At 38.3% G+C, this 26,649-nt stretch overlaps 1 protein-coding gene and 1 pseudogene across 2 annotated transcripts in view; one reads left to right on the top strand and one right to left on the bottom strand.

Moving 5' to 3' along the window:
* Nucleotides 1-299: 299 nt before the first annotated feature.
* LOC117073886 lies at nt 300-402 on the top strand (annotated as a pseudogene).
* Nucleotides 403-571: 169 nt separating this feature from the next.
* Nucleotides 572-26,649, bottom strand: part of TPK1 (thiamin pyrophosphokinase 1) — a 384,318-nt gene continuing 358,240 nt past the window's right edge. For both annotated transcript variants that reach the window (XM_033192495.1, XM_033192496.1), the window contains one exon: nt 572-2,216. In XM_033192495.1, the coding sequence (XP_033048386.1) occupies nt 2,098-2,216 (119 nt within the window). In that variant the 3' untranslated portion in view covers nt 572-2,097. The remainder of the gene's footprint in view (nt 2,217-26,649) is intronic.

Genomic DNA, 26,649 nt, shown 5'->3' with positions numbered 1-26,649 from the left:
ATGGGATACTTAAGTCCCTGATATAAAATGATGTGGTATTTGCATATAACCTATGTATATCCTCCCGTGTATGTTACATCATCTTTAGTTTACTTATAATCTCCAACACAATATAAATGCTAACAGCTGTTATACTGTATTATTTAGGAAATAATGACAAGAAAAATGTCTAGATGTGTTCAGGACAGATGCAACCGTTCTTTTCTTTACAAGTATTTTCAATCCATGATGGATTGACTGAATGTATGGATGTGGAACCCACTGATATGGAGGGCTGACTATAATAAAACCAGCACCTAGTGCTGTATGAAAGGAGAGAAGGTCAGCACTTCCCTTGACAAGAATGGAAGAGGCCCTCGGGCCTGTCAACATGTGTGTGGTTAAAACCAGCCCCTAATTCCTCAGTAGCCTGGCAGGAACTGGAAATGGTGGCCTATGTTTTAAGAGAACTCCTTCTGCGGGCCCCCAACAGCTACAGCCTGATACTCAGGTGGTGGTGTGAGATAAGCCTCAATGCTTTTTTTTTTTTTAATCCCGTCCCCCAGTATTTACTAAGCTTCAGGAAACTATATTCTTTTTTGATAAGTATCCATTTATTAACACTGGTAACATTTTCAGGACAAATAGAACATGCATTCTTTGGTAGTAAAATTTTAAAATCATAGATATATTTCTTTTATATATTATGAATATATTTTGAGTCAGGAATATATAACTAGTCTTCAGAAACTGAAGATGGACACATGGCTGAGTCTCAACTTCCAGTCAAGCAGAAAGTAATGACAAGTGCTGAAAATGCCACAGCCACGTGGGTCACTGCTTCTTTCATTCTCTACAGACAACCTGAGTCTCACACTGTCATAGCACCAAAAAGAAAACAGTTACTGTCACTTTTCTTATAGCAACATAGGGATTTGTGTACATAAAACATGTTGGACAGGTTTTCCTTCAATCATGATTTGTATGTCAACAGTTGGTTTCATAAAACATAGAGAAAGGTGGAAAGAAGATAGAAGATGGTCTCTTTACAAAAGAAAGGTAAATACATTTTGATGCACCAGGTTGTTTAGGCTAAGTCAGTAACTATGTGTATTATCAGCCCTATGATTGCTAAGTGTCAAAATTTAGAATTTCAGTGTGGGAAAGAACCTCAGACACCATCAGTCCAACTGCTTCCATTTTACAGCTGAGGAAAGGGGTCCGGAAACTTAGGTGAATATCAGACTAGGATGAGAACGTAGGCTTTGGAGTTGGGCTCCTTAGTGTATGGTGTTCATGTATCCCCATAGACAAACTCATTTTCTGGTAATGTGAGCACACTTCTGGTCTTTGAACCAACAGTTTTTCAGTTTAAGCTATGTCAGAAACGAATTTGATATTTATGCTTGTTTCCTCTGCACAGCTTTTTCCACCTAGGTTGTGATGTTGGGGGGGTTAATGTGTGAGTAGGACTCCATGGATCATCATTTATCTTTCACATCATTTCTCTTTGCTTATAATAACTACCTATTTTTAAATTTAACAATTAGGTCAGTGATTCTTGATTTATTTAAAAAAGACAATACCAAAGACAGTAATAAGGTCAGAGTGACCTGGTGCACTTACAACACCCCAATCTGAAAGGAATTTTTTTTCAGTAGAAGATAATATATATCTTATACAGAAAACTAATACTAAAAGGTACTCAGAGGTAGCCCTTGTTGTTAGACATTTAAGGATGTTCTAGACTCCCAAGAGGAACCTCAACAATTATCTCTGCTTCAAATTAAAAACAATTTTCTAGGATAAATGGAATGATTAATAACATAAGAAGAATAATCAGTTCTGAATTGTATAGTGGAATGATTCCCATTAGGTTCCAACCAAATGTAACGGAGCTTATTTGCTTTCTTAGCATGTATCTTTCCCACTACTATAAAATTGAGATCTGCCATTTATGTTACCTGTATTATCTAAACACTAACATCTTTAAACCCAGTGGGCTTCCCCTAGAGAGGTTTAGATTCCTGCAAACCCAGGTGAATCGTTCTTGTTGAGCAATGAACCGTTGAGAAATGAGATAAGGCAGAGGCACACTTATGGATGCCAGTTGACAGGTTAGTTTTTGATGGCCATGGTCCAGAGGAGTGGGTGGTCAGTTTCCACAGTCACAACACCAGACCCATCATAGGTATTGGAAGTACTGACCAATGTTCCAAAAGCAAGCACATCATTTTCTGTAAGAAAATAAGGGAAAAAAATTAGTAACTATTTTTTTTCTTCCTCCAGTGTAGATTAACTTTGTCACTTACCAAAAAGCAAGTAAGCACACACTTTGATAAAAAATATATAAATGGGGGATAGGTGAAATATATGATGTATGGCTTTAAAATGGGAAATTTCTATAACTTGCTGTAAACATTCTTCCTGGAAGTGGTTATTGGCCATTTTGGGTTATATATCATTCTCAATATTAAATTTTATTAGAATCTTTTCTTTTCCTTTACTAATTACAAAACCAAAACCTGTATTTGTAATGTGCAACTTCCTTCCTTCCCTGGGTACAATTTTAGTTTCTCTTGATAATTCAGAATTAAAATTTAATATGTTATTATACTCTATAAAGATGTAGTTTTAGCTTCAAGTAGAAATGATATGAGACAGATAGAAAATTACCTAAAAAATACATGTGATTTTGGTCATTGTTTTCTCATAAAGTAAGAAAACCCAAAGTGAATACAGCTTACATTCTGTAAAAATTAATAGAAACTCAAAGGTCAAAGCCGACTTTCAAATGTGTAATCTTGAGCAAGTCACTTAAGCTCAGCTATAAAGTGAGGGCAAGAGATAAGATAATCCTTTAACCTACTTATCAAAGTAAAAGGCTTATGAATTAAGATTAGAATTTATATATTTCATAAATATATACATATACATATTTTTTATTCTCTAACAAGTTAATGCCTAGGCACAGATTGGTAACTTCACATCTCTTTGCTGATGCAGGAGCAATTCACTTCATCAACATGACTCTAAACTCACAACTGTCCTATAAGCTTGGTAACCAATATTATTTTCTTTACTAAAATTCAGAGAGAAAAATGAACAAATGTTATGGAGCCCAAACTATCAGAGTCAGAAGAGTGTCCTTTTCCTTCAAACAAAACCTATGAAGTTATACACACTGCTTTGGGGGAAATCAATCAATTACAATGCTCACTTCCCACTAGAGGGAGCCTCCTATCTTTCTGAGGAAATCTTGAAAAGGCGATTGAAAAATTCAGGAAAGGTACTGCAAGATAATCTATTGTCAGTATTACCAGTTCACACATCTTATTTATTAAAACTCAAATTATTTTTCATAGTTGTTAATGTTTTTACTAATGCAAACACAAAAGTAAAACTAACTACACAGTAATACAGAGTGAATCTCATGTGAATATTGCCCTGATATGAACCTCAATATAAGAAGCTCTTAACTCTTGAGTCATTTAGGACTTCTGTGAGATGATGTTTCTGAACACTGGTGATATACACAAAAATAAGTATTGATCTAGACACTGTTAAACATAGTTGGTAGATCAGGGTGGTGATCTTTGAGGGATTCACAGCAAAGTCAATTGAAATCTCTACCTCTCTTGAATGGTGGTCTTGCCTGGAACTGAGTGTTTACCAAGTACTTTCTGAGACCTATCCCAGGCCTAGGGTTTCAAGGTTTTCCCAATAGCCAAGAGGGAAGGGGTCAGGGAGCACTTCACACCACTTCATGGTGAAGGCGATTTAGAGTGCTTCAGCAGGTCTGCCAACTTTAAAGTGGAAACTTCCTTGTGAAGACCCATGCATGCACAACCCACTTGAATTTGACACATACAGTATATGATTCGAGAAACTCAATTAAAATCCTAGTTTTTACTTAGGCCCAAAGAACAGGAGTACAAAATTGTGCTTCAAGTTGATAGCTGCATATAAATTCTTTTCTGATTTTTGAAGCCAGATTATGAATTTCAGAATTTCAGAGGTAGCTACCCAGATTATACATATTGGGTTTGCTAAGACACTGTTGTAACCTAATTAATTTTCAAATGGGAAAATAATCAAAGTGGTTGTATTTGGGCATAAGACGATGCAATTTTTTTTTTGAAAGAAACATTTATTTGAGTTAAGCAAGGCCACTGTTAGCCATACTTGTAAATTATGTTTTTATTTTATTTTATAATATTTAAACTTCCAACAAGACCAGTTATGTTATAATTAATTAAAGATAATAATTGGTTTGGATTAGTGGTTGGTTATCTCTAACTTTATAGAAAGTACAATAAAAATGACAGAAAACTAAGATGAGTAAGTTGAGAGACAAAGTCATGAATTTTAATTTACTATGTCATTACAATTATTTTGGAATATATTTTCTTCAAGTCACAGAATCATTTTTGTACAAAACCTTAAAGTGTCCCTTAGAAAAATTTTAAAAAAATTTAAGAAAAACATTTGGAATTATGATGAATTTCCTTCACCCCAAATATCTGAAGGCTAATCATGACGTAAGTACATGAAACTAGTAAAGAGACAGCTGCATACAGATAGCAGAAAAACAAATTACCTCTTCATTTCTACCCTAGAGGATTTGATCAACACTTTAGCTGGCTGAACTATAGAAAGTCCGACTTGGATTTTTTCCCGCATTATTTGCAGAGTAGACTATAGCCAACCATAGTTGCTCAAAGACAACCAGTCATCAGATCAAGTCCCGTTTTTAACAAAAGGCAAAAATAAAAGTTATGGATCTATGTGCAAGCTTATAAGCAACGATGCTTTGTGTGATAAGCACATTAACATAGATTTTACAATTTTCATCCATTATCTCAGGCTGTTTCCTTTCCCAAAGGTAACGATGAGAATTAGCACTCCGTGTTCGATTGTTTTCAGTGATGTCCTCCCAGCTTTTCTCTAAAGCTGGAAAGACAGGGGACCGCAAAGCAAGAGCTGGCAAATTGGTGGAAACCAATTATTCAACTCTTTTCAGTTAGTGGGGCCATTTGTCCCTGGTTTCTTGCCCATCTTTCCTCCACAAGGTACATTAGTGAACTGTGGCTCCTTGATTGGAGCTGGAAGCGTGAAGGAGTACTATGCAAGGCCTCGGATACTTTTGGCACTGAAAAACAACAGTGGGAGGCATTCATTCTCTGTGCACCTGCATGACTTTTCTGCTCACGTGCTTTTATAGAAAAGGCATCTCTCTATCAAAGAGCATGACTCCATCATGATGAAGTTAATAAGTTAGACCTAGGTTCAAACCCCAGCTCTACCATTCACCAGCTTTACAAACTCAGTTATTTAAACTCTTTGGCCTTGTGTCATCAACAGTAAAAATGTAGAAAATATCTACTTCACAGGGAAGTTGTATGGATGATGTGGCCAATCTTACATATGATACATATTCAAGAAATTTCCATCTTCTTTGCTTTCTCCTGTTATCCTGCCGATAAAATAGACCAGGTTTGTCTTTTAAAGTTAACAAAAAGAGAGATGTCATGAGCTGAACAATTAGCAAAGGCCTGAATTCAAGTGATTAGTTTCTAGCCAGCTGAGAAGTAGAATGAGGTACACTCGTAACTTTTCCAGGCTAGCTTTTGTGAAATACTTAATATCATTTCAGGTGATTCCTTGGCCTGCATATACGTATGCATTTATTTAATAGATATTAAAGTCTCATCCTGTGCCAGGCACTAGGGTTTAAGGATGAGTTTCTCTGCCCTCACTGAAGTGAGGACTCACATTTTAGTAAAAGAGAAAGATATACAATCAAACTCAGTAGACAGGAGAGAAGCAAGAGGCGGCCCAAGGAGGGCAGAGGTGCCTTCCTGGCAGCCAAGATGGGTTGTGTATTAAAGAGGGAAGTTAAGCCTTTGACAGTCGGGGGGCTACTGGCATCCCTAGAGGCCCGCCCACTGACCTGGTTTCCCAAGAATCTGTAGATTGATGCTGGTTCTTTTGTAAAAATAAATAAATTATTTAAAAAGGCAATGGAAACATTTCTAAAATCAATAAATCCTGAGGGAAAAATGGAGTGAACTAGCTTTGCCTGGGAGGTGCTATTTGAGATGGGCATAATCCTCATTCATTCAAGATGTGATCTGAGTCCTTACAGTACACCAGGCACTCAGAGCACAGCCGGGTTTTATCTTCCATTTAGAGATGAGGAAAATGAAGCTCAGAGAGGCTAAAGTCACAGGCTATGATGATAATAAAAGTTGTCAGACACTAACAAGTTAGTAAGGGAGGTTAAGGCGATTCTTTGAAGAGCTCTAAAGAAGACACCTGTTGCTGGTCTCTTTTCCTGAAGTACAGAGCTGTCTTTCAGCAGCCTGACAGAGACTTAAGGAGATGCGTTAGTGAGAGCCTAAAAATCACTCTAAGACTTAAATGAATACTTTACATCTCATATAGACAAATGCTTAATGAACCCATTATGATGGATCTTAAGGCTCCCTACTATTCTGGAACATTAGGTTAAGTTCTGAGAGTTAAGTTAGACATATTAGACATCACTAACTATTTAAGGCATAATGGGACCACTGTCTACACTCACCATTTACTTTCTGAGGATTCTTAGCCCATTTGGAGAAATGGCAACACATTAAGAAAATATGACTCAGATTTCATTACCAGGAAAAGAAAACTATACTGTCTGTAACATCAGTTCACTATTATAGGTCTTTACCATTTTAATTTTTGACAAATATATTTTTAAAGAAGGTCCTTTACGTACACACATGAGGCAAAAGATTATATTTTAAAAATTGCTAATTTATACTGTAAAATATGAATTCTGGGAAACGTTATTAATGTATTTGTTTCTTATAAAATGGCATTTATACTTACGGCTGCTCTTGAAAATTTTCAAAAATAAAATCAATATGTTGTGTTTTCACTTTCTTGAAGTCAAGAATTCAAAGTAGTCCTAATGTAAAGCTGTGGAGTACATGCCTTTTGTGTACTTACATTTCTATTAGAATCTCAGGAAACACAAGTTTGAGACCATCTATAAAATTAATACATTTATTTATCTCAGCACTGCCAAATAAAAATAAGTGATCCACAAATCTAAATTTTCTAATAGCCACCTTAAAAAAGTAAAAATGGGAAAAATGTTAATATCTTTTTTATTCAGCCCAATATACCCCAAATCATTTTAACATCATCCATATATAAAAATTGAGGTCTTTTACATTCTTTTTCACACTAAGTCTCTGAAATCCATTTACAGCATGTCTCAACTTGGACAAGGCTCATTTTAAGTACTCAATGGCCACACATAGCTAGTGGTTACTGCATGGATTGAACAGTGTGGTTCTAGGTTATTGAAGCAGGAACTATATTTATGATTCAATTATCTGCTTTTTTCAGAGGAACATTATTTTTTGGTTTGATTATACAGATACTAATTTTCATTTCATATATAGATATGCAGTCACAGAGTCCTAGGTTATAAAGAGAACATTAAATTCAAAGTGAGCACATAATATCATTTCGAGTGATTTAAACATGTGAGTGGATCAACAAACACTTAAATACTTCACATGTGCTCAGCAGCAAGACAGACTCAGTCCTCTGCCCTTCAACTTGAGGGCTGAGAACTATCTAGTAGGAACTGTAGAAAGGACAACCAAAACTCCCAAATCCAAGCAAACCTAATTTAAAATTACCAAGAGAATATATACTACATTCTATAAGGTATAGAATAAATAGTTGCCTGCCTGGACATGTGGCAAATAATCTTCCTTTTTTTTTTTTTTTTTTTTTGAAGGGGGAAGGAGTTATTTATTTTTATTTTATTTATTCATTTATTTCCATGGGTTTTTGGAGAACAGGTGGTGTTTGGTTACATAAGTTATTTAGTAGTGATCTGTGAGATTTTGGTGCACCCATCACCCAAGCAATGTACACTGTAGCCAATTTGTAGTCTTTTATCCCTCACCCACCTCCCACCCTTTCCCCCAAGACCCTCAAGTCCCCAAAGTCCACTGTATCATTCTAATGCCTTTGTATCCTCATAGCTTGGCTCCCACTTATAAGTGAGAACATCTGATGTTTGGTTTTCCATTTCTGAGTTACTTCACTTAGAATAATGGTCTCCAATTCCAGTACTGGGTATCTACTCAGAGGAAAATAAGTCATTATACAAAAAAAAAAAAAAAAAACCTATAATCTTCTAATTGTACTTGCAAATAATCTTCTAATTTTTCTTCTAATTACAAATAATCTTCTAATTGTACTCCTTTCTCCCAATTATTACCTTCTCTTCCCACTCCTCTAACCCTTGTGAGGGAATAACGGGTGAACCTTAATTGCCTATAATGAAATGTTCAAAACAAAGCAAACACATTCCCTCTTCCTGGCCCAAATATCCTGGCATGACACTTAAGGCCCTTTGTCATCTGGCTACTTCCTACTTGCTTGCCAGCCACTCTCTGCTACTTGGTATTCCTTGAATAGATCAGGAATTTCCTGCTTCTGTGAAAATTTTTGACATGTTCCCTCCAGGAACAAATTGACTTTTCTCTGCATATTTTATCCTTCAAGTCCAAACTCAATGTCACTTTCTACCCTGTACCACTCTTTGATTCTCCAACTGCTACAGGCCAAATTAAAAATTCTCTTTTCTATTTACAAATGACCTGATTGCTTCCCTGGAACACACTTTGTATTTAAAGCTGACTATTTAGATGCCTTGTCTCAACCAGGCAAAGTACAGAGTGAGCTTGAAACATCTTGTTCCAGAAAGCGAGAGGGTACTCAAAAACAGATGTAGACCTGTCAAAAGGACACAAGGACTGGAACTAATTTGGGGCATTAGAAAAGAATCCTGAGAGAGAGGCATTATAATATATTGAATAATGAACTGCCAAAAGCAAGTGGAGAGAAGAAAATCTATTCTTTACAGAAGAATGCCAACTACTAAAGGAAGGAATGGCAGAATTAGAGAATTAGAAAGGCACCATTTGCAGCCACCAATGTAATAACTAGTTTAGGCAAAAACCATCAATGGGTGGATGCTAAAACTACTGGGTAAAATGTGGAGGAGAAGGATAGAACCCAGTTCCAATGTAGTATTCCACATATTGCTTTTAATTTCAAAAGAAAAAAAGGTAGCAGAGAGATCTCATGAGTCCAATCTTAGCTAAATGATCAATCTTAGCATCACCAATAAAAGGTCATACTGATATCATGTGCCTCCTGCTATGATGCGAGGGTTGAATACAACATCACCCATTAATACTTTTGGCCAAAAATGCCTGACCTGAATTGAATCATGGGGAAACCATAGACAAATGCAGAATGCGGGGCAGATGACAGGTTAGTGGGCCTGAACTCTTAAAAGCTGTCAGTGTCATGAAAGACTAAAAAAGTGAAGGAACTTTTTCTAGATTAAAACAGACTACACAGATATGACAACTAAATACATGTTTTTTTAGTAGATTCCAGATTTTAAAAAGTCATAAAGAGCACTACTGGGACACTTGGAGAGTAAGAATATGGACTGTACACTATTATTCCATCAATGTTACATTTTGGGAGTAGATAATACCACTGTAGTTATGCAGGAGAATGACCTCATTCCTAGGAGATACAAGCTGAAGAATTTTAGGTGTTTATTATTATCATGTCTCCAGCTTATTTTCAAATAGTTCAGAACGTAATGCACATACACTCATACTCACATATTATATTGTTTAGAGATTTGTCCCTGCCCAAATCTCATGTTGAATTGTAATCTCTGATGCTGGAGGAAGGGCCTGGTGGGAGGTTTTTGGGTTATGACGGTGGATCCCTCATGGCTTGGTGCTGTCTTTCAGATAGTGAGTTCTCTCAAGATCTGGTCATTTAAAAGTGCATGGCACCTTCCCCACAATCTCTCTCTTGCTCCTGATTTCCCTATGGGGAGTGCCTGCTCCTGCCTTGCCTTTTGCCATGGGGAAAAGCTTCCCGAGGCCTTCCCAGAAGCAGATGCTGGCACGATGCTTCCTGTATTGCCTGCAGAACCGTAAGCCCAATTCAACCTCTTTTCTTTATAAATTACCCAGTCTCTTAGCAATGCAAGAATGGCCTAGTAAACATACAAAGAAATAAATGCAAATGTAGAAAAAAATGTTAGCACTTGGTGAATCTAAGTGAAAGGTATATAGATTTTGCTATACTGTCCCTTCAGTTTTTCTGCAGGTTTGAAGTTATTCAATATTAAAATTCCACATTACAATCTGGGAAAAAAAATTTGGGCAGAAAGGCTAGCAACTTACGAAGGGAAGTGTTTCCCTCTTGGTTCACCCTTGGTTTCCCTGAAAGCTGAAGTAATGCCATCGCAAAGCATTAAGAAATGTTCATTGATTTAAAGTGCATCAAAATAAATCCAAGTTGAAAAAAAAAATGTGCCAAATTCAGGAAGAAATTATCTAGTCTATGATATATCTGCATTGTAGCTTCTTGGAAAAGCATAGAGAGAGATGCTGAGCACACAGCCTGTGTGTGGTGAGGACCCTTCCTTTGTCAACTCATTGAAGCTCACCAAGGACAGCCTTTACTTCCACTCATTGATGCAGGAGGCCCTGGAAATTAACGTGCAGTGTCTACCAGAACTTCTTAGTGCTTGTAAAAATGATGAGAGCGAGACTTATTGTTATGCATGTCTCTGATAACAAGCCATCAGCTGTGCTTTCTTTTTGGGCCTTATCTCTCAAAACCCTGATCTGCTAAGACTCTTCCCAAGGTGAACACTCATCACCTCCCTCTCCTGACAACTAATCCTTCCTTGAACTCAAATGTCCAAGGAAGGGCTATTATAATTCTGTTTGAAACTGGCTGCATTTATCTTCATCTCTCTTGGAAGTCACATTTCCCTTGCCCTTGGATGAGGGCTGGAAGGCATTAGAAGGCTTCTGATGTTCAATTATTCTTCCTTCTCTACATTTTCTGTGTTATGACTCAGCCTGTTGATCGAAAAACAATTAGACCTGGAAAATGCTGCTGCTTGGAGGAGTCAAAACTAATTATGCCAGCTAGAAAATGTTTACAAAGATCATGACTTTCAAACGTTTAGCCCTTTCTAAAATAAATAAAATCGCTATTTTTATTTGTTAAAGAGAATTCCCTAATGTATTATGTCATCAGCATGTTCTACTCATAAAAGGCCCCATATTCCAGTTAAAGAGCCAATCAGAGTTGCTTTAAGAAAAAAGAGAAGCTTACTGGGCTTATAAAATGAGAACCACAGTCCAAATCCACAAACTGTGACCTATTTGCATTAATTATTAGTGGTAAAGTGAATGATCTGTGTAGAACTCCGTGAACATTTTCAGTGTGGAAAGTCAGTATCACATTTAAACGTGTGTTCAAAGAGAAAGGCTGTCCGCAGGCTGTTCTGAACTGATTTACTTTGCTCTGTTGCCTTCAAATCCTGTGTCTTGGTGTTGCCTCCTGTGGACACTGGCCTGCCCCCAAACCATTCCACAGGGGTGAGAATTATGACCTGCAGATGCCAAAGATGACTGAGCCGCAGTCATCCTCATCTGTTGTTGCTGCCCGGCTGTAGAGTAAGGCAAGTCATTTTGTACTGGTGGGCCTCAGTGCCATCCCTGAAAACAGAGACTTGAACTTTTCACTGTCATATTTTGACTTCTGTTAAAAGTCCCTCAGGTGACCTCAGCATCCATTTGTAAAATGCCAATAACACCTGTCCCCAGTTATCTCTAATACTGCTATTGTGAAGATGAAGGAGTTAAAGTCTGTGAAGAGCTTTGACTTCTCCAAGAAAGTGCTGAAAATGTGTTTTATTATTATCATCATTTCATCTGCACTAAGGAAGCTTTAAAGTGGCATTTGCTTCTATCCTTCAAATGTCAACGGAGATTATTACAAGTACATCGAACAAACAGAAATGGCATAGAAAAGTGAAGAAAGAGAGGAACATGTGCGGTAGCACAGTGTGATTACTTAACATCAGTCTCAAACCTGCAGGTGGTATCTATACAAATAAGCTAAAGAGACATAATCCATGCCCTTTTAGAATTTACCAGTCAACAGAGTCTCTGTGAATCTGCTGTGATTCCGGGGGCTGCCAGATTCGCGAGTCGTTCACTGCTCAATAGAACTCTTTTAAATTTAATTCAGCTGAAGTTTTACTTTTATCAGATGGTGTCAGAAGCGGGACCCAAAGTGGAGCTTCTAGCGACCCCCAGCAGCGCTGAGTGAACACGCAAGGTACCTGCAGGACCCACTGTGTCCACTGATCTCTCACAGCCGCTGGGGATCATGGGTAAGCTCCCCCTTGGATTTCTGGAGCTCCACGGATTTGTGTTCTGAACTCTCTGAGTTTCTTTGAGCAAATTTCTGATCCAAACTGGGTTTGGAGTGGTGACAGAAACTGGCCTGGGTCCAGGAATTGATTTGATCTGGGAATTAACTGGCTTGGATCCAGTTAGAGGCCTCTTACATCTGGCTGGGTCAGAAAGGAACTGGTAGTAAGCAGTAATATTGCAGGAGTTATAACATGTGGCTTTTGAAAAATCAGATTTTTGTGTTATACCCCTTTGTTTCATTTTTCTTACACTTAGGTAAGAAAAAAAAATCACTGGCTAAGTTAATCAAGAGAACCTGAGCATAAGGCCGATACTTTAGGTAAAACTGGGATCTTTAGTTTTTGGAAAACCAAGTTCTTTCTGGCTTATACTTTAGGCCTGGGAGGCAGTGAAGTCTTACAGAAACAGCAAAATCTTACTAAAGATAATCTACAGTGGAATGTTCCGAATGAACAACAATGCATTTGAAGTACATTTTAAAAATGAGGGCTCTCAGTAAAGTCCCTTTTGTCTAAGAACGGGTTTGGCACTACAACATGTCAACTGCTATTCTCTTTGGAATAATCTGCCTTGCACTCTTTGCTGACAACCGTGGGTGACAGAATTAGGCATGTACAGGATAGTGGGACATGGGGAGCTTTTTCCTCCCTAAAAGGGGAAACTTGAGAGATGAGAGGACTGCTGGAAAAGGTCCCTTCACTACCTAGAAGCAGCCGCCTGAACTTTTTTTTTTTTTTGAGACGGAGTCTCACTCTGTCGCCCGGGCTGGAGTGCAGTGGCCGGATCTCAGCTCACTGCAAGCTCCGCCTCCCGGGTTCACGCCATTCTCCTGCCTCAGCCTCCCGAGTAGCTGGGACTACAGGCTCCCGCCACCACGCCCGGCTAGTTTTTTTGTATTTTTTAGTAGAGACGGGGTTTCACGGTGTTAGCCAGGATGGTCTCGATCTCCTGACCTCGTGATCCGCCCGTCTCGGCCTCCCAAAGTGCTGGGATTACAGGCTTGAGCCACCGCGCCCGGCCTGAACTTTTTTTCCCAGTGTCGTGGCAATGGGTGGGTCTTTCTCTGGCCTCCCTAATCATTTCGCCTTCCCCACCCTGCCTCAGGCAATGCTTGTCTCTCTCTCTCCTTTCCCTTTCTTATCTTTTCTATTATTCAGGGAAACCATCTTGCCCAGAGACCACAGGTTGAAACTACTGGTCGGAGGTTGGATTAACAATGATGGAGCCCAACCAGGGGCAAATTTGAGCCTTGCCAGTTTGATATTGGGTGCTCATCAGAGTAGTGAACATCTATGTTTTTGTCACACATATTTCACTCTGGCCAGAACAGAAAAAGATAATTTTCCTTTCTGATGCGGCTTTGCCCCAGCGCAATGGTGTGGCAAGCTCAGTCACGAGGGCCGCTCAGGGAAAGAGAACCCAGAAGCCTGGCATGCCGGCAAAAGGATAAGAATTTCTTACCAGTCAGGTTTCTGGCTTCTCTCTCTCTGTGCAAACGGTTGACTGAATGGTAAAAATCACTGTTTACTGGCCGGGTGTGGTGGCTCACGCCTGTAATCCCAGCACTTTGGGAGGCTGAGGCAGGTGGATCACGAGGTCAGGAGATAGAGACCATCCTGGCTAACATGGTGAAACCCAGTCTCTACTAAAAATACAAAATAAAATAGCCAGGTGTGGTGGCAGGCGCCTGTAGTCCCAGCTACTTGGGAGGCTGAGGCAGGAGAATAGTGTGAACCCAGGAGTTGCAGTGAGCTGAGATTGCGCCACTGCACTCCAGCCTGGGCAACAGACCAAGACTCCCTCTCAAAAAAAAAAAAAAAAAAAAAAAAATCACTGTTTACCTCCATCTTGTTTTATGTCCTTGGGAGCTTGAACTTGTTACCATGTGGCAGTACTTTCTCTTGGTCTCTGCCTGCCAGGAAACAGGAATTTTAGGGTTTATGTCATAATTAGCTCTAACAATTATCTTGAGTAGTTAAAAGCCTTTGTAGGCTCACAATTAACTACTCTAGATTCCTTCTGGGAAGAACAGTGAAGACTGCCCTATGCTGTAGCTCAGGCTTTGCCCTTTCATACTGGTGGTCTGGTTTCGATTCCCTGCTTGTGAAGTAAGAGCTTTCTGATTTAATTTCTGCATGACCTTGTCTAGTCTATTCTCCTCCATGTATTATCTTAAATTTTCCTTTCTCTGAGCACCTGGGAGGTTACCTTTGGTAAAGTTCAAAGGCCAGAAATATTGGAGTGAAGTTTAGGTACTATTAGAAGTCAATTTTCCATTTATTTGTGCTTGGGAAGATCTAGTCAAATTAACCAGATGACTAAATCCTTGAATTTACAAAAAGCCCTTGTGAAGTTCTGAAAGATTTGCCATGTAAATCCCTCTAAGATTCTGGCTCAATCTTGATCAATTCAGCCAGACCAACTGGTCCACTCAGGCCACCTCCTGCTGATGAAATTTCCGCTCCTCTCACAAAGGCATCTTCCCTGCTGCCTGTGTCCCTACCCGGTGCCCTGCTTTCCTCTTTGGCTGCACCGCCCACTCCACTTGAGATTCCCTGTCACAGCGAGTACCTGCCACTCTAGCTCCTCCAGATCTCCTGCCACCCTCCTGCACCAGCCCCTCCCCGACCCCTGCTTTACCCTACGAGGGCCACCAGCGTGACTTGACCTCCACTCCCTTAATAATAGATGGTCTTTCTTATACCTCAGCCTGAAACTGTGAGAGTCCCGAAAATGAAATCTCAATGGTCATAGTGGCTTTTCACTGTCTTGTGGAAAAATATTTACAACATAGAAATAGGGGATGAGTGTTTACCATCAAGCAGAATCCATTCAATCATATGGCTGTTTTTAGAACAGAATTTCATTTAGTGAGAGTCTGACCACTGCCTTTTGGGAAAAACATCATTTGATTTAAGTTCAAATGGTCTAGTATTAACAGATATGATTTGTTATAGCAAAGGTAATGAAGCAATGTCTTAGACTTTGTCCATAAACCTATAAATATACATGCTTGCTCCTAACATATTTCATCATGACCTATTTTCATTTTTAATTTCCCCTTGCTGATATACAATAATAATATTTCATGTTAGGAATAGCTGTCATCTTCCTATATGAATATTCTAACAAGTCTGAAAATATTAGCCATTCTTAGAAACAAGCTACTTTAATTCACAATTAATATATTCTCTTTCTCGTTCTAGTTATAATAATCAATTTTTCAATACTCATACCATGGACTTTTTCCTGATGACAGCCTGAACTTCTCTTTTTTTGATGACCCTTCTTTGCATTAACTATCTGCATGCAAAGTTGCATATTATCCCAGCCTCACATTTATAACCTTCTACTTAGCATTTTACTATATCATTGTGGAATGCTGACATGTGTAATACTATCTTACACATTAAATGTTCAAGTTTTTTTTTTTCTATCAATTAGATTATAAGCTCCTTGTGGGCAGAAATATGACTTGGTCTAACTTCCTTTATTATAGAATATCTGATCTGGAAGAATCCTTATCTATTATTTAGTTCAGTGGTTTAATACAGGTAACAGTGAGGCTGCTCCTACTTTAACCAATTTAAAGTGCTAGGCTCAGAGTTCTATTCACTTGACTTTACCTCATAACCAAACCAAATTGGTTTTAGGGAACTGGCTAGGTCTTCAGTGCTTCAGAGAATGTATTTAAAGAGCCATGGATATAATATCCAAACACTTTATTTCAAAACAGGGAAACAAGTTAAAGATACCTTATTGACTTAGGATGCCCAGAACTAAAATTCAAGTCTGTTGACCTGTAGCTCAGTGTCTTCTCTACTATAACAAAATCAAACTATGGGCCAGGCACAGTGCCTCCCATCTATAATCCCAGCACTTTGGAGGCTGAGGTGGGAGGATCACTTGAGGCCAGGAGTTTGAGACCAGCCTGGCAACATAGTGAGACCCTGTCTCTATATTAAAAAAAAATAATAAATTTTAAAAACTCAAAGTCAAATTAGGGGTTTAACAAATTGGTTGGCTCCTCAAGAATTTTTGGATTAGCTAAGCAAAGTTAAATGATTAAAACTACATACTGAATATTTGAATTGCTTGAACATGTGGCTGTGTTACCTATTTTTTCCTAAAGCTTAGTGATTCATGTAGATTGACTAGCGTCACAGGCTTTAAGCCAGTGGCGAAATGGATCCAGAAGTTTCTCATCCTTGACTTTTGTGTAAGCTACTGACCACAGGACGCAATGTACTTAACTGAAGCACTCTGTACTGCATTTTCTTATTTAGAAAATGCACCAATTCCATTTATAAACCATTATCTATAGGAGTGTTTCTTTTGTTGTGTCAGCCATTATTTAATGAAGTAGTATTAACAGTCTAGACAGGGAGGAATGAGGAAATGGCCACATAGGCTTAGCTGCTAAGGCATGGGTCAATACTTGGCTTTTAGTACAAACATTTTGCTGTATCGGTAGTAAACACATTAGATAAAAATTAAAGGTGAAATTTCAGTTAATCCACTTTCATTGCTGACATGGCAAGATTATTTCATGGTATAGAAGACAGGCTAACTACAGAGCCTTTATTTATGGTTTAGGAAAATAGACCTACATTGTTAGAGAAGAAAAAAATTCACTTGTTATGAATGGCTGTATTTGCAACTAAAAGAATATCAATATATCAGACATCAATTACACCAAAGATAAGATGATTACAAACTTTCTATGCAGAAAAAACATTCATTTTGAAGTATTTGGAGACAGGGATGGAGAGTGGCAATTTTGTTTTTATACTAAAAAAATCATTCCTCAAAAGCTGAGTTGTGCAGTTTGTACAAACTTAGATTATATCAAAGCTGCAGGTTAGGAAGTCGTATTTACTTGGTATGTATAGACAAATTTACAACTCTAATCAATTTGGTAAAAAGTCTACTAAAATGGAATGAATTTTTTAAAAAGCCTGTTAAATCACAACTAGTATGGATGTGTAGAAATGGCTTGAGATAGCTTTTCTGTATTCTTAATAAGAAAAAAACAATCCTATATATTCCTTGTGAGTATCTAGCCTGAAAGACATGAAAGATACCTGGCTCCTCCCTGTTCCTTTGATGCCATCGGTGGTATCTAGTTGTTGGGGGTTTCGGGGGAGCCTCTGATTCAGACCCTTATGGCACCTTGTTGATGACTAGGGTCTTACCTACTCATTGTGGTCCACTCAGTATTGGATGGAACCCTCTTGATGGCTACCATTTTGACCTCTCACCTTTCTTCTCTTGATCAATGACACTCTTTGCAGGAAGCAATCTGGGAAAGCAGATATCCTCCCCCTTATTCTTTCTAAAACATCTGAACCATCTGGAGAAATGTGATGGATAATTATCAATATGCCTTTTTAGTGTTGTGCCTGCTGAGTGTTGGTGAATCTCTTCCTCCAGAGATGATGGACACAGTTGTGATGTCTCACTGTTCTATACTTTGCTCGGAGGTGACTACAGACCGGCCTCTACTTGGCACTTGAGGCCATCTGATGTATCTGGAGTAACAACTGCCTCTGATCTTGGGTTTGGGGCAGCTTCACTTATGAGTACTAGCTATGAGCCTCTTAGGCTTCATTCTGTTAGTGCTGGAGTATCTCATTTGCCACTCATTGATGGAGTGGCAGTGATGTGTGTCTCCTCTTCTCTGAGTCAAAGAGGCATCTCTACAGTACACGCTGCAGGCCTGTGGATTGGTGCTGCGGTGTTGTAGGTATTTTTTTGTTCTAAGCGTTAACAGGACTGACAATATCTATTTTGGCCCTTATTCCATAGAGGTCTTTTCCTTCCAAAGAAATCCAAAGGGCATACACAACCTATCCCATATTCCATTTCCCTGTTGAAGGATGAAGAAATCATCTTAGCACATTGTTTCTTTCCTTCTTGTCTAAGAGACATGTTTATATGTGTACATGGCAACAGGGATGAGGAATCTCCAGATTCTTGGCACCACTTTGGACATCTGGACACAGCCCTGCCTCTGGTATAGGGCCTAGTGTACTTTATTCCTTGCATCCTCCCAGGTATTTCACTGGCGACTGATTGATCTCGTCTTAGGTCAAAATTTAAATATATTTCAACATACTAATAACTTTTATTTGCTAAATTTGGCATTTAAGCAAGACTTTATCTTCCTATGTTGCCCTAGTATTTATAATATCTGAATCGAAGAGGAATAGATTCTTGAAAACCTGTGCCACACACTCTAGCCTGGGTGACAAAGCGAGACTCCGTCTCAAACAACAAAACAAAACAAAACAAAACAAAACAAAACAACTGTGCCACAAATTCAGACTGCTTTTTAAATCTAGTCTTGTATGGCTCTTTTAATGTGCAATGCAAGAATAGTGCTATGTTTTAGCATGCAATGATGCTGCTTATATAAATGATTTTATATCTCATGAAAAAATCTATAAAATCAAAGTAAAAAGTTATCTTTACTCTTTTAAAAAAGAGGCTCATATATTAACCATATTGAACCTTATTAGACAGGTATCTACCAGGCTTAGTGATGTAAGCTCATGACTCTCAAATGCAGAACTTTCAGGCACCACTAAATTAATATACTGGCACATTCTGCAGGCAAAGGCATTAAATTTTTAACAGTACAATTGACTGTATGTGGTTCAACCTTCAAACATGTTGCTTGTGAATAAATGCAAAAGATACATTCTGGTATGTGATATGTGTTACTGGTTTCTAAAATGCAAAGATAGAATGATCTACTTTCTGTTTTGATTTAGCCACAAATCCAGTGTACAAAGAATTTACTCAGCCTGGAAAATAGTTAAGAGGATAATTAGAAAATAGAAAAGTAACAGACTAACGTCAGGACTAGGTTCCTTCAGTATAGCTAATTTATGATATTCGAGGCTTAAGTGATGGATCATAATTACCATGAGAAAGAAAAAAATTACATTTTAAAATCCTGTCTCATTTTCAAAGACTACAGAAAATGTCTACTTGGTGCTTTAATTGCCATTTTAGGATGCTTGAAATCTCTGTCCCTTTCTACTCCCTGGAAATTTTTTAACACTTTGTAAAAGTGATGAAAAAGGCCAAGTTTCTATAATCTACAAAGACATTCAAATGCTTTATTATGTGCAAGAGTAATTCTTAAGAGTAGGGAATTGTATATATAGTTTGAAAAAAAATCCTAAAATTATAATTGTGTTACTTCCTTTTTAAGTACAAAATTTATTGTGAACATTCTGACATTACATGTGATCTTTTTATGTTTAGTAAAAAAGAAAAAAAAAGAGTCATGGGTTTAATAAAGGTAAGAAATATTGGTGTAAGCAAGCATTCAATAAGAATGCTAAAATGTGCTACCCCAATCACTTTGCTACCAATTTCATTACAGTAAGGGACTTGCCAAGTTCCACAGTTCAAGACTTTGACATTATAACAAATACCCCAGCAGGGCTCCTAGGCAGCATTAGCGGGTCAGTATGTGTGTGCAAAATTAGGGTTTTGGTGTTATTAGCAAAGAACTGTATTAAAAAGAATGAAGGCAACTACAGTTCTGTTCTACCAAATAAAACATTTTGTTTAGAGATTCAAAAAACAAAAAAGCAATGAAGGCTATGTTACAGTTGTGCAAGGGCTGTTCTCAATTAGTAGAAAACAGTATGCCAATTTGAGAAACTCCATTAAAAACAGAGAATTCTACAAAAGTAGTACCCTAGTTATTACATTCAACAAAAGTATTAATATTATGAGTACTATTTCTACAATTTGTTCATTACTCAGAATCATGTGAGCCCACGAGAGACTAGGTTTGCTCTGTTCTCTGTTATTCCTGTATACTTACCATATTCAAAGAAAATGTCCTAGTTATAGATTACAATTATGACATAGCTGACTTACTATAAATATTTATTGAATGCATAAATGTGTATCCAAATAAAGATGTCTGCTCTGCAAACCTTCATCCAGGCCCTGGGTCTATATCTCAGATAATTCACCCAGAAAGCCAAGACACAAACCCACACTCCTTTGGTATTTATTCTTCCTAAGCTCCCTGGTCAAGAGTCTCTAAATGACTTCAAAGGAGGCCCCTTTCCTAGAACTCAGCATTTCCTTAACTGGTGATTGCTGATTGAAGCACACCAATCCCAGGCTTTCCAGAATGTATTTAATATTGCTTCTAGGCCACCTGATATGGGTGTGTTCAGAAGCACTGGGGGAAAAGGAACACTGGGTTCAATGGCTAGATCCTTGCTTCCCACTTGCTCCCTTTCATAGGTCCCCCTGCCCTTTGAGATCACGAGCAACTTCAGATTACCTCTGTTTGACCCTTAGAATACCACGCATCCATGGATGGAGCTTTGGGAAATGCTACTGTGCTTCTGATACATTAAGTGTTTGTTAAGCTTTCAATTTAGCACAACTTTAATGTGGAAGTAATGATTCTTTCCAGCTGATATCAAGGTATTTCTCTCACTAGATGTAAAAACCACTTTCTATATGGCTCAGTGGTTTTATTACTGGTGGAAGCATCCCATTAAATTTTCTTATCAGCCTGTAGGGAAAAAAGAAATTCATTATGTGAAGAGAGACAAGGTAAGGGTTTACTATATAATCAATCAATGGTAACACACCCTTGTTTCTCTTATCAGGTAAACTGCCCCTCAAATATTTTATAGGAACAGGGGAATTTCTCCAGTCTTCACAAATAATCCTAAAAATATGCACACTCTGACATACCATTAATCCTAACATTTATCATGCCTTATAGCTAAACATTTATAAGGTTACATTCTCCTTAAACTTTCTTAAGCCTGTAAGCAGCTACATCGAACAACAGGTAAGTTTATTATGGTTTTAGGCAGCTCTGTGGAGTAATTAATGAAGCGTTTAGGTCGATGTTTTGCATTACTCAAACTTTCCACTTCCAAATTTGATAAAGAAATTTGCAACATGATTGATGTAATGGCTACTTCTCAGGTCAATGAAAATGAATGAGCACTGGGTTCAAGTCCAGGCCTAAGCAAGTCACTTATTTCTTAAGTCTCTATCCTCTAGTCCATTGGGCTGAGAGATCTGGCCTGAAGTTCTACTTTCAAGTGTATTTGTCTGTTCTCACATTGCTGTAAAGAACTACCTGAGACTGGGTAGTTTATAAAGAAAAGAGGTTTAATTGACTCACAGTTCTGCAGGATATACAGGAAACATGGCAGGAAGGCCTCAGTAAATGTACAATCATGGCGGAAGGGCAAAGGGGAAGCAAGCACCTTCGTCACATGGCAGTAACAGAGAGAGTGAAGGGGGAAGTGCTACACACTTTCAAACAACCACATCTTGTAAGAACTCTATCTGGAGAACAGTTAAGGGGGAAGTCCGCCCCTATGGTTCAGTCACCTCCCACCAGGCCCCTCCCCGGACACATGAGGATTACAAATTTACATGAGATTTGGATGGGGACACAGAGCCAAACCATATCACATAGCTTGGGTTTATCTTGACCAAGGCTCAAAACAAGGTGATGCAGTTTCTTAAATTTTCCCTTTACTGCACAGGTTAAAATTACATGTTAATTTCTTAAATGGTATTCCCACAAATTCCCTTACTTCCATTCCATTACTATTTCCTGAGTCTTATCTGTCTCTCAGATTCTATATTCCTTTAACTAAAGGAACAAGGGCTTCTAAAGAGAAGGTCATTTCAAGTTTCAATAATAATAGTAATAAAAGTGGTAGGAAACTTTATGTGGACAATTTTATATGATCGTGCCAAATGGACAATGGCAAGATCATGTAAAAAATAGAAATCTGACCCCAAAACTGTAGAAACGTGCCCAGGAAACCAACCCCTTATTTACAACAACTAGCCTGGGAAATCAGCCCACCATAAGTCAGACTTGTAGGGATTCAGACCACAGGAAATCAAACAATAATTTCTGCAACAATTGGCCCCAAATGGCCATGACTTAACTGATAACTGACAGTTTCCCTGATTTTTGGCTCCACTGCCAGCTTTAGCACCAACCAGAGAAAGCCAAATATGCTCCTCTAACCTATCGTGTAGGATGCTTGCTTCCAGTCAGCCTGCCTCCAGCTTCTTTGGGCCAACAAACTCCAATCAGGATACGTCAGAAGCCATCTCTTTCTCTACTACACAGCATTCCCATTTCTTTCCCTGCCTTTGAGTCTCTGCTAAAATGAGTTACTCTGCAAGAGACTGAATAAACAGCCTTGATTTATTCTCTTTTGGTTTGTCTTTATTTATTACCACTGTGCGTATAACAAAAGGATACAGAGAGCACACTCAGCTTCAACTAGATCCACAGTTGGGGCAATCTTTCTGTTTTCCTGGTTAATTATTATTTTTAAGTTCTTGCTAGCTACTATTTAAAAACCTACACAGTAAAACCTCCTACCCTTCCAAATGCCTAATGCCTATCTACTTTGAGCATATGACTTTAACCCCATCTTCTCAGGGAAAACAAGCCCAATAAGAACTTGCTCCATATCTTCTCAACATTCACGCCAGTATCTACAGCCTCATCCATTCAATTCCTCCCTTCTTCTGGTTGTAACAGAAATGTAGACATCTCCCCTGTCCACGGTTCTGGATCTCACTTCCTTTACTGTCTCACAGCTTTGATTTACAGATTATCATCACTCTCTCCTGTTCCTTCAAACAGTTCTCATCATCTTATTTATTTCTATGAACCCTTAGATGTATTCAAGGCTGTTCCATTTTACTCTTTTACAGTCTCTCTCGCTTCAAGTCCCTTTCAGTTATCAGTCTCTCTCTCCCCCACTTCAGAGTCCAAATACTGGAATTACTCATTTACCCTTCAATTTCCATTCATTTAATAACCTGCTGCAATGTAGGTTCCACCTCTATTACTGCACTAAAACTACTAAGATCATCAGTGACTTCATTTCCCCTAAATACAATGTGTATTCTCAGTGCCTATAACTGTGACTGACATGGAGTGGAGCCTCACTTCTCTGGATTTCCTAATTTTAAACATAGTTCTGCATTGGCTTATAGCTTTATCTGAATTATGTCATCTAATACAACAACCTGATAAAGTGGGTATTATTACTGTGGTTCATATTTGGAAACTGGAGCTCACAGAGGTTACATCTCCCCCTGAAGGACAGACATCTGCCATCCTTGCTTCTTCCCTGTGATATAACATTATTAGATAGGAAAATATCCTGAAAGATCCTTAGCAGATTTCCTGGTATGAGAAAAAGAGTTCAGTATATGTTGAGTATTATCATTTTTCTACCACCTAAACCAGCGCCTGGCACATGAAATATACTCCATAAATACTGACTGATTAAATGTGCCCAGAGAGGTCATAACAGCGATGCTCAAATAATTATTTTTGCTGGGAACTGTGGCCTGCTGGGGCTTTAAAGCAGGTAGGGGCATTTTTCCTAGATCTGAAGGCCTCTAGAGGGCTTTACCTGGTCAAACTAACTTTAGGGAAGAATAAGAAAAAAATATTTTTACTTCTTCTTTCTCCAAAATGTTCACTCATCCATTTCTGAAAAGGTAAAATTATAGACAATGTTACTTGGTAATCCCTATCATCTTTTTCAGAAAAGGATTTGCCTTTATCTTATTACAGCAAATATTAGTTTGTAGGTGTAAATTGAGGGGGAGAGCAGTGAAGTCCTTTTTCCTATTATGTACATGTATAAATATTGAAATTCATGAGATTTAAATGTGAAAATCTGCTGCTCTAGGAAAATGAAGTGTAATTACAGAGTTGAACAGAACAAAAGGGGAAGTAAAAGCATAGATGCACTGATTTACTATCTTGCCTTCCCTCCCACTGGAATCAATGTATGCTGGATAGAGGAGCTAAAGACAGCTGGAGGAACAATAGGTTGTTAACACAAATTATAAGGAAAGGAACTCCCTCTGATTTTTGGGAACTGAGCCAAGGGAGAAAATTGAAGTGAGATACTGTATTTATATTGCACTATAACAGTACTCATGTAATTTTCTGAGCTCCTCAAAAATCTCTACTAAAATAAAAGCATTAGTATCTATTTCTCATTCTGCCTAAATATTGTTAAATGCATGGGAAAAAAATCCCCCGAAGGTAGCTGCCAGTTTGCCAAGATGTCCTATAAAAACCTTTTTTACCAACTGGGAGATGTCTTTCCTTAGTGTAAGAACAAAGGATGCATGGACACTGTGTTACTTTAATGATGTTGCCCTTAAGAAGATTATCCTGGAATCCAGGGTGCAAAAAGAGACTATATAGGAAGCAGAGTTCACTAGGTGCAGACTCAGTTGGGTTTCTGGCTTGAAATACAGTACAAGTAAAATATTTGGCAAGAAACCCGTAAACTACATAAAAGAGGCTTAAAAATCAAATTTGGAAGTTAAAGGAAAAAAAAAATCACCCAGATAAACTATAAAACGCAGGTAACATAGATGGATGTGATATATTTCTGGTTGTCATATTGAGGTCATGAGGATATTCTGGCATTCTCATGAAGGCTAGCTCAGAGCACTCTCAACCAATGAGGTCCTCTATTATCAACAAAAAGCATGTTAAAATTCCAAACAACAGGGTTTTACATTTTATAACAGATGAAATATTGCTATTACATAGTCATAACTCTGAGGATGGGCTCAACTTTGGAAAACAGAAATGGAAGGGTTTCCTTAATTCAAGTGAATATGTTAAAAGATGGGAAAAATAGGAAAGCTAAAGATCTGGAAGGTCAAAGTATCAAAATATGCCAAATTCAGTAACAAAAAAGGGGCTTCGAAGCTATGTTGGAAGCAAAGGCGTTGATTTCTGCCTCAAGAAGATGCTGTAACATCAACTCCTGCACACTTACTTGGTTTTCACATTCTCCATCACAGAAAATGATCTCATGTGTTGTGCACTGGAAGTTGAACTCAAGATATGTGATGTGATATTAAAGTTCTGTTTACTCGGCTGAGCGCGGTGGCTCACGCCTGTAATCCCAGCACTTTGGGAGGCTGAGGTGGGTGGATCACAAGGTCAGGAATTCAAGATCAGCCTGGACAAGATGATGAAACCTCATCTCTACTAAAAATATAAAAAAATTAGCCCAGTGTGGTGGCAGCCGCCTGTAATTCCAGCTACTCGGCAGGCTGAGGCAGAGAATTGCTTGAACCAGGGAGGCAGAGGTTGCAGTGAGCTGAGATCGTACCACTGCACTCCAGCCTGGGTGACAGAGCAAGACTCCATCTCAAAAATAAACAAACAAACAAATAAATTTCTATTTCCTCAACTCAGATTACTGGAAATAATTTCCAGCCATCACTGTTGAGTGATGATATGCCTTTCAGTGACTATAATTTTATTTTCATATATTACCAAGAATAACATGGCGAAGTATGGGCTAAATGATTTTACAGACATATGAATTTTGAGATGTCGAATACCTTTCCCAAAGAGTATTGATTAGTGGCTCTTTGGAATGGCCTTGAATGAGGCAAGAGATTGTCCTTGGACTACCTCATCCAACTTCCTATCACTGTCTCGGAAGAACACCAATAAAGTTAATTTGATCTGTCAATAAAAAAAATATTGGGGAGGGTCAGGGGTAGGGAGAGCATCAGGAAAAACAGCTAATGTATGCTGAGCTTACTACCTAGGTGATGAGTTGATGAGTTGATAGGTGCAGCAAACCACCACGGCACACATTTACCTATGTAACAAGCCTGCACATCCTGTATGTGTACCCTGGAACTTAAAAAAAAAAAAAATACTAGGAGAGAGAAACTAAACAAAGAGTCAAGATTCACAAGGATTCTGAAAACGTAAACGTTATGAGCCAAAAGCAATGGGGGGACTGCACACTTTAAAAGAAATAATCTTATGGTTTCTGAATTATGTCTTAATAAAGCTGATACATATTTTTAAAAAGTAACAGGAGAATGTTTAACTGGAAAATGTAAAGCCTCATATATTTGAGTTAAAAAATGTACTGAGTAGAGAAAGCTTCCCTGGTGACAGGCTGAGGCCTGGAGTAGACTGTGGGCTCAGGAGCAGGTGACAGTCCGACTGCTGGAGTCTTGGCTTCCTGAGCAGCAGCCTCCCACTAGACCCTCAGTACCTGCCATCATGTCTGCCACAAAGGAATGCATAATAAATACTTGTTGAATAATTATGCTGCTTAAAAACAAAACAACAAAGAAAAGCCAAGAACCAACACAATCTTAAACTTTACGAAATTAAAAATATGAGTTTCTTCTCTAATTAAGAAATCTAACATATATGGAGAAAAAAGACTGGAATAAACACCAAAATACTAGCAGTAGTTGTCTT

This window comes from Trachypithecus francoisi, unplaced genomic scaffold, assembly GCF_009764315.1.
Source record: "Trachypithecus francoisi isolate TF-2019V2 unplaced genomic scaffold, Tfra_2.0 Lachesis_group4, whole genome shotgun sequence".
Taxonomy (NCBI): domain Eukaryota; kingdom Metazoa; phylum Chordata; class Mammalia; order Primates; family Cercopithecidae; genus Trachypithecus; species Trachypithecus francoisi.
This window is presented reverse-complemented; position numbering and strand designations above follow the sequence as displayed.